Source organism: Pagrus pagrus, assembly GCF_965226575.1.
Source record: "Pagrus pagrus genome assembly, chromosome: 7".
Classification (NCBI taxonomy): domain Eukaryota; kingdom Metazoa; phylum Chordata; class Actinopteri; order Spariformes; family Sparidae; genus Pagrus; species Pagrus pagrus.
In genome coordinates this window covers 3252525-3262403 of record NC_140191.1, presented here as the reverse complement: position 1 = coordinate 3262403, position 9879 = coordinate 3252525, and the positions used below count along the sequence as shown (strand labels likewise).

The window sequence follows — 9879 nt, the reverse complement described above, 5'->3', positions numbered from 1 at the left end:
GTAATTTCAACTTCAAAAGACACATTTGAATAAAATATAATCACTCCAGGAGTTAAACTTAACAGCGGCAACATATTAATCTGAAGTGTCAGAGAAACAGAAAGCTGATAACATTTAATCACTCGTGAAAAAGAGAAATGAAAATCAGTCAGAGACAAAAATGTGACAAAGTGCATGTACATGTCATTGCGTTATATTTTCAAAAATAGCTTTGTTATTTGTTCCTGATTTAACCGTATGAAAGGTGCACTATGTAGGTTTTGGAGAAGAAGTCTTAATCAGAAGAGAAAGATCTTCATTGACTTATTTTTATGAATAAACAAACTGTGTTTGTTTTCATGACAACACAGTTTCACACTGTTTCACTTTGTTTATATGTGGCGGACCCTGCCACCTTTCTAGCTTCAGACAGTGTTCTGGGGACCTTGCTTGTTTATTCAGCTATGTATTACTTTGTATTATTACCTCATTATTATTGTAAATATTCATATACTAAGTTTGAATTTCCTCTTCCTAACTACACAGCGCCCCTTTAAACCAACAGAAGGACAACAAAACATGGTGCTTCAAGCTAATATAAGAGGCCGGTGACACACAAACTGTATACGTTTTTATAATGTTGTGACGGTGTCTTGTCCATAAGCTTTGTATCAGAAGTACCACAAGTTGTGTTGAGTTGCTGTGGCTATGTGCACGTGTGTGTGTGTGTACGTGGGACTGCGACACACTCATGGCTACTCATTGTTTTGATTTTACCTTGAACAAGCGACACACACACACACACACACACACACAGGGAGTGGACATGGTGCTCAGCGACACTGACAGGAGCCACATTCCAGCGAAGGTGAACACACAAAAAAAAAGGGGTTAAGCCACTCCCTTTTCAAATGGCTGCATCACTGGGGCTTATTGCTAAATTCTTTCTGGGGTTTTCACTTGTCAGAACAAGCAGAGGCACAACGTCAGCAGTACAGAGACGAGCAGAGGGGTGGGGGGGGGTGAGACGGACAGATTCAGAGAGAGTGCCAAGGTGTGATGAGCCGGGGCAGGAGGGAGAAAACACAGCAGTTTTTCAAAGAGTTTGAATTTCAGAGGGAAACGGCTTGAGAGCGAGAGAGAGAGTGAAAGAGAGAGAGAGAGACACACACTCGCACGCTGAGGGGTGTGTCTAGCAATTTAGTTCCTCAAGGAAGTACAACTCAACACTATCTTAAGATAGGGTGGCAGCAGTGACAGTAGCGCTGCAGGAGGGCTGTTTTTTGTGGTTTTTTTGGCTCTGCTCTGGTGAAGATGAAGGGATCTCATTAAATCAACCAGCCTGTGCTGTCAACCTGAGGCACAGAGCGGAGGGACAGAGAGAGAGATATCTGACACAGACCAGGAGGGAGGGGGACTCACAGCACACACACTCAGGTAAGACACTTCTGCCGCGTTCATGTATCAGTAAGATAAAAAGTAAAACATAAATCTCTAGGCCCAGATTATTAGAGTTTTTGGTTCTTGGGTAAAATTAAGCACATTCAATCGTTGACAGCCAGAAGAAGTGGAGGGAAGATTGGAGCAGAAAATTATGTGACTTCTCTCACTTCCCCATCTTAAGCGCGAGGCTGGGAGACATGCATGTACACTCACAGTCATGCTGGAACAAGTACAGTGTGACACGAACAGATGTGGAGCTCACGCTTTATGTTTGCGCGCTCTGGGAGTTGCTCAACTCAAATCTCAAGGCAGTGGACTTTTCCCTCCTTCACTGGCCTACTTTGATTTGAAGCACGTTGGGTCAGAGACAGTAAAAAAGATGTCACCAACGTTGCGGTGCAGATACGAGGGACAAACGCAACCTGTGGGCCCTCTGCCGATGGCAGCCGGTTGTTTCGCCAACTGTCGCCTGTTTCGCTTCCCTTTTGAGGCTCTGTAGACGGACGGGTAGGGTTGAGCAACGACAATTCAGGAGAGTTGTGCAATGTTGAAAAAGAAAATTGCAATATGTGCTTTTTGAGGATTTCAAAATGCTTCCTTGTCTGTTACTAAAACAAGTTCATGGAAGGAATTTACAATTTTCGTTTAAGCAAAAGATTAGTCAAATAAAGAAGGAAATTAGCAAGTAAAATATAAAACCAAATGAATCATGACAAACTTTAATATGCTACCGCTACACAAGAAGTTCACCACGAGATACACAACTGAGCCTTTAGCCCTGGTGCCCCTGGTTCAAAACACACAGCGGAAGTGACACTTCATCCTGGTACTCAGTCGGCACGGAAAGCTGCTGTCGAAGTACACAGACACACTGTTATTGCTAAATCGTCTCTGGTTCATCACCAGGAGAAAATACATTTTTCTAGCACCGTGTAGCTCAGTGATGACCTTTCAACAATAGCCTCCTTGTTTCCGTCTGATTGAGTGATATAGCTCCTCTATGCTTTTCTTTTTCTTTTCTGGAACGTTCTCATTGTTCGACCTGATCAAAGGCTGGCGGGCGGCTAAAAAAGAGACCTGACCCCCCCCTCCTCTTAGTCCCATCAGCTACAACTCGGTGTACCCGGCCCCGAGCCCGGTGCTGAAAGTCAGCGAGGACGTCCATCTGTCGAGCTCGCCGTAACGAGGCCCTGCTGCACTCTAGTAACAGAACAAGGCGCATTTTGATCAGCTGAGTCAAATAGGGGGCTTCCTGAATCCCCCTCTAAGCCCTCAGAGAGGATTTATTACATGTGCTGGAAAGGGCGAGGACCCGAGAAAACAAATACACGTAAAAAATAATCCCACACACACTCAAAAAGTACCAAAAACAACCGGAAACCACTTTTACTCAAAAATGCACATCCACATGCACACATGTTCATGCATGTACACAAACACTGAGGCTGCAGTCATCTGAGGAATGCTAAATATTTACCTCTCCGGCCTGCCTGGACGGCTGCACCAATCAGCACTCTCCCTTCGACCGTCCATTAACCGAGCGTTTAAAGATTCCTGCTGCCTGGCTGTTACAGTAACTCTGAAACCAAATATGACCATCTGCTCTGCAGTTTTTTTTTCTTTTTTCATTCTGCTCTTCCGACAGTATTAGGCCTCACAGCACACACAGGTGCTTGGTTATTCAGTCAGGCATTTGGGAGGGAAACAAACACTTGAACATGTAATGCAGTCACTCCCTGGTGGATGTCAACCACGAGCCGATGCTTAAAAGCCCTCTTCAATCCATCTGCACCAGCAAATTGATGCTCAACATTCAAAGCGTCCTCGATGTGACCGAGCGAACGACGTCCATTAAAGGAAAGTGGTTTCATGGCAATGTGCTGCTTTAACACAGAAATGTTTCAACACTCTCCAAAGGGCCTCAACCCCCCCCCCCCCCCCTCTGATAGATCTGCATAAGATAAACAATGTAGAAGCAGCAGAAAAGCCAAGCAGCGAGCCGTCTCCAGCTGCGGTGTTACATTTCACTATGTGGAATACTGGCTGATGACTACGCACAGTGCATGTCCCTCAAATCCCTGTAGTCTTTTTAGCAAATAAATGAGATTGGAGCATGAATCTGAAATAGCTATCACGCTGCTCCACTTCCATTATCACCGTTCAGGGAAATTAATCTAATGAATGTTCTTTAATTCCCCACAGGGAACCCAAAGCTTTTGTAACAAAGCGAGCTATTAGAAATGTGACACTTGTTCAGAACGAATGGCCGTGCATGTAAAACAGAGCCACGTTAGGAATCCTATAAAAGTGTCTGTTTGCTTATTATGGATGTCGCAGCTGGGATTGCGGTGTGGGGAGAATCGGAGTGAGCGCTGCCTATTTGCATGATATGATCGTTAATGCGACTGGATCACTTTCTGCGTTTGTTAGCGGGTTGTGGAGTCGTTTGCCGCTGACTGTGCATCGCCGGAGTTAGGCGAGAATGTCATCGTTTGAATAATGCCGTCTACCATGCACAAACATTAAAGCAGCCATCAGGCAGTCATTCAACCGACAGCTTCCAGACAACACACTGTACTTTAAGAAGTATTTCGCCACTGGAGAGATGGCCTGTGAATAAAAATGGGCTGGTTAAGCAGTCGAAATACACAGAGGAAGCAGAGATAAAAGGGTTGTGGTGTTCCCATTTGCTCAAAAACCTACAACAACCACAGTGTACTGTGCCACACCGGGCCAGTCAACAGTCCCGCTGATAGGTGAGTTACACGGTGCGTGGTTTACGCTCATCATCCGTTTTGAAACAGGAAACACCCAAAAGGCGGCCAGCTGGCAGAGGTGCTAAAAGTACACACCTTCTCTGTTCAAGTAGAAGTACAGATACTTGTGCAAAAAAAGACTCGAGGTACTGATTCAACTTTGTTACTCGTGTAAAAGTAAGAAAGCAGAGGCTCTGAAATTCACTCAAAGTATCAAAGTAAAAGGGAGATTTCTATCAGCCATTTCTGTGCAAAGCTAACTGACCCTAAGGTCATGTTAATATAATGACTATTAAACTTAAAAGGTAGAGTCAGTAGGATTTGTCCCAGCTGTTCCTGAACACACCACAAAGATAGTTGATTGTTGAGTCTCATTCACAGAACATCAAATAGCCACATTTTGGGTTGGTAAAGCGTCCCGAGCACAGCAAAGAAATTCTGTTTCCATCTTTAACATCCTCTCATCTCGCTCTCTGCCAAGCCTGATGTGCACTGATAGGTTGAAATCAGTCTTGTGATAATACCTCCTCAAATGCATTCAAACTAAAGTCAAAAGCTTGTTTTGAAAATGTAAGGAGATGAAAATACAGATATTTGTGTTCAAATGTGGGGAGGAAAAGTAAAAAAGTTGTAAACACTCAAGTAAAGGTACCTGAATAATCTACTTAAGTACAGTGAAGTATTTGTACTGTTACTACACACTTCTGCCACCTGATGACAATTAATATCACACTACAGCTAAAGAGTACACTAAAATACATCAGAGACACTTAACAGGATGAATTATTATGGCTAATCTTTAAGCAGCACTGAAGGATATCACAGTGTGTGATCTGTGATCTTTTTTCTGTTTTCACAATACAGGATCAACATGGTGCAACTTCCTGTTCACAGAAATGTGCCACTGCCGCTAAACAGTATGCAAAAATAACATTTTAGATGAGAAACAGGCAGCGTAGTCACAGAATCGTGGTCTGTAGTATATCAGCACTGCCTAGTTCAGACTGTTTTAGAGAGTTTAGTGAGACACGATCTAACTGTGCTCCTTACGTCCACGGATACAAAAATGCAGAAGTGTGTAGTCTGTAGTTGATAAAACAGCCCATGACAGATTTTTTGTAGCAGATGAGTGAGTGACTGGCTGCAGGCAAAAGGGAGAGATGTTTACCATTGTTCAGTTGGATGTACCACCAACACTGTAGTGATACAAAGCTGACTGACAATTGGCAAAAAATCCTGTTTAATGCATGTTTCAGTGACAGATCAGCTGTCGTTCGAGACCCAAGGCCAGTAATTAAGGTAGCCACTGAGCTTCAGGATGGTGACTTACAGCTCTTTCCCCATCACTGATGTAATCTGGGAACAGCAGGCATGGACCTGCCTCAGCTATGCAGCCTACCTGCTCCCCTCAGATACTTGTTCACACAGGCCAGAAGAAAGGTTCAGGGTGGAAAATTACACACAAAGATATTTAGTATCTTTCTGCAGGCCTGCTCGCACACTACGGGTCTATAAATGTGTGAATATAAATGGATCACAGGAAGTAGGAGAGGATACGCAGAAGTCTCAGAGGCACTGGTGCATGCAAGAGAACTGAATGCCTTTTGTTGATCCCGTCTTACTCACAGCAAATACTTTGGATTAAGGTGAAGTGGCTTTTAAGAATTAAACTTAAGTCTTTCTTTATGTGTGTGTTTGTGGTATTGGAAGATAAAACTAGGATTTATCTATCAGGCGTACGTATTCTACGAGGACACATATTTGCTTTATCTTCTCTGAGAGTCGTGTTACTCTGATCCTTTCAATCTGTGTTTTGTTGATGTGGGAATATAACCTTATTTTGCTTGCCCAGTCTTTGTTTGCTTCTTTAATCAGAACGTCAGCTCAATAAAATCTAGTTTTCCTCTGTGAATGATTCACCTCAAATCTGCCTGTTTTTCATGTTAGAGATTAGGGGGGGGGGGGGGGAATTAAGTGCAATTAAAAAGGAATTAATCCAAACTGTGTTGACAATCAAAGATAAACAGGGGATTTTGCAGTTGTGTCATTGCCTGCTGTATGCGAGCGGATGATGACCTCCCTGGGGGGTTGTCTGTGATGGATGCTAGGAGTGGTTAAAATCTCAGTGGAGAAATTAAAAGCCTCTGCGGAGTCTCTTCCATGGTTCCTTTTCCCTTTTGGCTTTTATATGTGCATGTCAGACACAAAAACAAACACTGGAACGAACAACATAAGAGCCCAGATACAAATTTGACACTGAATTTTAAGTGTCTATAAATGGATAATTATTTGAGCTTGAATGTTTTAAAAGTGTCGTCACATGCATGGAGGACATAGGAGGCAATCTGAAGGTTAGAGACTCAAACTAATGACTGGAGTGTCGCCAGTTCATATCCCCAGATGATCTGTGAAATCTGGATAAGAGAGGCGAACATGTGTTGCTCTCCCCAGCCGCAATCACAACAAACAGTTGGCCCTTGAACATGGCACTTAACCTCCAACTACTCCACTGAAGCTGCTCGCTGTCTGGCAGTAAAACACTGAGGCAGTATTGAGCAGCAACCAGGTGTGAAAATGTTGGTCTTCCTCTTCATTTAAGGCTGCATCTATGAATATCTTCAGTATTTTTGGTAGAGTGGGCCCTCTTACATTTTGTATTTTTATACATGCGATGAAGAAAAGGGATCACAGTGAAACTACTCCTGTTCTGTACTGAGTATAATCTAGTATCAGGTATAGTGTCAGCGAATATTTACAACTGCAGAAAAATAATTTTCTCACGCACCTCCGAGTTAATAATCCACTCAGAGAAAGCTGTGCTTGCAAGTGTTTAATACTTTTGCCTCTCTGACTGGGAGTGCTACGAGCAGTTTAATGATGTTGTTTTGAATGAAGTCCTAATGTGTTAACCTGCCACACCAGATGGTTTTTTTTACACAGAACCATCCGGTAGGTCGCCTTGCCAAACTGTTTGGATAAGGGCAGACACTCAAAAAACACTCGGCAGGTGATAGGATGAACCCCGAGTCCATCACATAACTTCAACCACGCAGATAAATTAACCATTTGACGTAGAAGGAAAGAGCAACCAGCGGCACCAGTTGGTAAATGAAACCGAAGCGAGTCAGGAAAAGAACAAAAGCATCTTTTCCATCGTGGAAAGCCTTCATAGCTTCATCCAGTTCTGACATAACTAATTCAGTCGCAGCCATGCAAATCTTTTTAGGAGTCCCAATCATTGCTTTCGAACAAACGGTCGCTCCTCTCGCTGGTCGTAACATAAAAACCACACCCATAGCTGTCAGTGGCAGGTTCAAGCACTAAACGGTCCATCTCTGGGCACAAATTGAAAATTGTGTGAGCAGTGAAATGTTTTTTATTCGTCAAAATCACTATTAAAATCAAAAATACTTTTTCCTTCTCCCCAACAATTCAGGCAACCATGGAATCCTTCAGCTCAAAGGACTTGGCCTTGAGGGCGCAGAAGAAGATCCTCAGCAAGATGGCCACCAAGGCTTCCGTCCAAATGTTCATTGACGACACCACCAGCGAGATCCTGGATGAACTGTACCACGTCTCCAAAGGCTTCTCGGGTAACAAAGCAGAGGCCCAGAAGGTGATCAAAGACCTGGTCAAGATCGCCGTGAAGATTGGCGTGCTGTTCAGGAACAACCGTTTCAGCACAGAAGAGCTGGGAGTGGCCACAGACTTCAAGAAGAAGCTGCACATGGGGGCCATGACGGCTATCAGCTTCTACGAGGTACGTAATGACATATCAACCGTTAACTGTTTCTCTTTCAAGAGTATTTCCATTTTATCAGAGATAAATCAGTTAACTAGCAAATCAAGACACCAGCAAAATAACTGTTGAGGAACAAAATGTTCGATTAAGTTCATTAAAACGTGGTTGACATAAAAAACACCACAACTATATTGTTATTCTACGCTGTATTCTAGTCATAAGCAGTGTACACAAAAGTCATACGAATAGTACTTGAGGAAAAGTATCTGAATTTAAATGTACTTAAGTATCAAAGTAGTATCAGAGTCTTTTTTTTCTTTTAATCCAATTGCCCATGAATTAATTAAAAACTGCTACTACTGGCTCTGGTGCAACATGTAATCTGCACAGTAACTAGTAGCGTAAGTTATCAAATAAATGTCGAGGGGTTAAAAGTACAATGTTTTCCTCCAAACTGTAGCAGAAAACAGAAATACTTAGTAAAATACCTCAAAATTGTACTTAATTACAGCCCTTCAGTTAACGTACGTACCATCACTGGTCATTAGTTGATACAGGTGGCTCAAAATTGTATGAAGCATTTTTAGGCTCTATTCTAGTTCAACTACACACTCAGCGACCTTAAATCAACTTGTTTTCATCTCTCTGAGAAATTAAAACCTCTAGGAACCGTACAGCATCATTTAAAGGACAAGTTCACCCAAAAATGAATATTCATTCATTGTATATTCAACACATCAATGGAAGCATTCTCCCAAACTGAAGTAGATGGGAACGAAAAAACAGTCCCCAGCTACTTGAGTTGTTTAGGAAAATGCTGTAACGCTGTTTTGCTGTGAAGTTCCTGAAGCGTCCTGTGGACTACAAAACTTTTTTCTTACACCAAACTTTCCTAATTCCATATAAAGATCTCAAACCGAAAATCCCCTATTAGATTTTGTCTTTTGCCAAAAATAGAGATGCTCCCTCACAGTAATAACATTCTTTATTTCTCCTACCTGCTGCAGGTGGACTTCACCTTTGACAAGGAAGTAATGGAGGAGCTCCTGACTAGCAGCAGGGATCTGCTGCTAAAGCTGGTCAACACCCACCTCACCCCTAAATCCCACGGTCGCATCAACCACGTCTTCAACCATTACTCCAACCCGGACCTCCTTGCCAAACTGTACGACCCCAGTGGCCCCTTCAGACCCAACCTCACCAAGATCTGCAAAGGACTCAACAAACTGGTCGAGGACGGGACAATATGACATAGAAACAATGAAACGCGAGTCAGACACTGGGAGAGCTACAGCCAGACTCACTTGAGACTCATAACTGGTGGACAAAATTGGTCTCACTGCTGCCGAGGACTGGCAACGTAAGACAAGTGATTTGAGAACAAAACTGCCGCCCCGTCGTTCTCAAAGAATATGTGGGATAAAAAAAAAGTTGGTTGAGTCATTTGCTCGAGTTTTTAATGTTTAGAGGTGATATATATATATATATGATGTTAAATTGTGATATATACTTGTCTATTCAGACAACGTTCACACCACCCAAACTTGAATATAAACTGGTTTATACTATCAGCTGTTTTATTAGATGATTAAATTTCAATTGTTTAATATTTGAGACCTTGACATGTTTAATTCAGAGCTACTGATGTTATGTATTGTGAAGAGGAGGAGTTGAAACAGGTGGACAGATTGCATCATGAGAACAGACGGGGAACAATACCACTGTAATAAAGCGCTGCCATCTGGTGGTCAAGATGACGCCTCAGCAACTCAACGTGCTGTATTTACTGAGGCGTCTGGAAGACAATGCAGCCAATAATAAAGCAAATGACCCCACAGTGGACAATTACTCACACAACACTTTGTAGTCTCAGCTTCAAAACATGTTTAGGAGCATGAACAAAAAGACTGACGCTTAAATGGTGTTGACTGCTCGAGCTTCAATGCTAATCCTGTAATT

The 9879-nt window shown here is 42.7% G+C and overlaps 1 protein-coding gene across 1 annotated transcript; it reads left to right on the top strand.

The window, feature by feature from the left end:
- Window positions 1-1022: 1022 nt before the first annotated feature.
- On the top strand, window positions 1023-9755 carry tnfaip8l2b (tumor necrosis factor, alpha-induced protein 8-like 2b). Its single transcript, XM_084358473.1, has 3 exons — window positions 1023-1416; window positions 7615-7938; window positions 8928-9755. The coding sequence occupies exons 2-3, from the start codon at window positions 7621-7623 to the stop codon at window positions 9168-9170; spliced, it is 561 nt and encodes a 186-aa protein (XP_084214599.1). The 5' UTR covers window positions 1023-1416; window positions 7615-7620; the 3' UTR covers window positions 9171-9755.
- The last annotated feature ends 124 nt before the right edge of the window (window positions 9756-9879 follow it).

Coding starts and splice junctions, on each gene's coding strand:
- tnfaip8l2b (XM_084358473.1), top strand. CDS start 7,621: ATGGAATCCTTCAGCTCAAAGGACTTGGCCTTGAGGGCGCAGAAGAAG. Junction 7,939..8,927: donor CGGCTATCAGCTTCTACGAG/GTACGTAATGAC, acceptor TACCTGCTGCAG/GTGGACTTCACCTTTGACAA.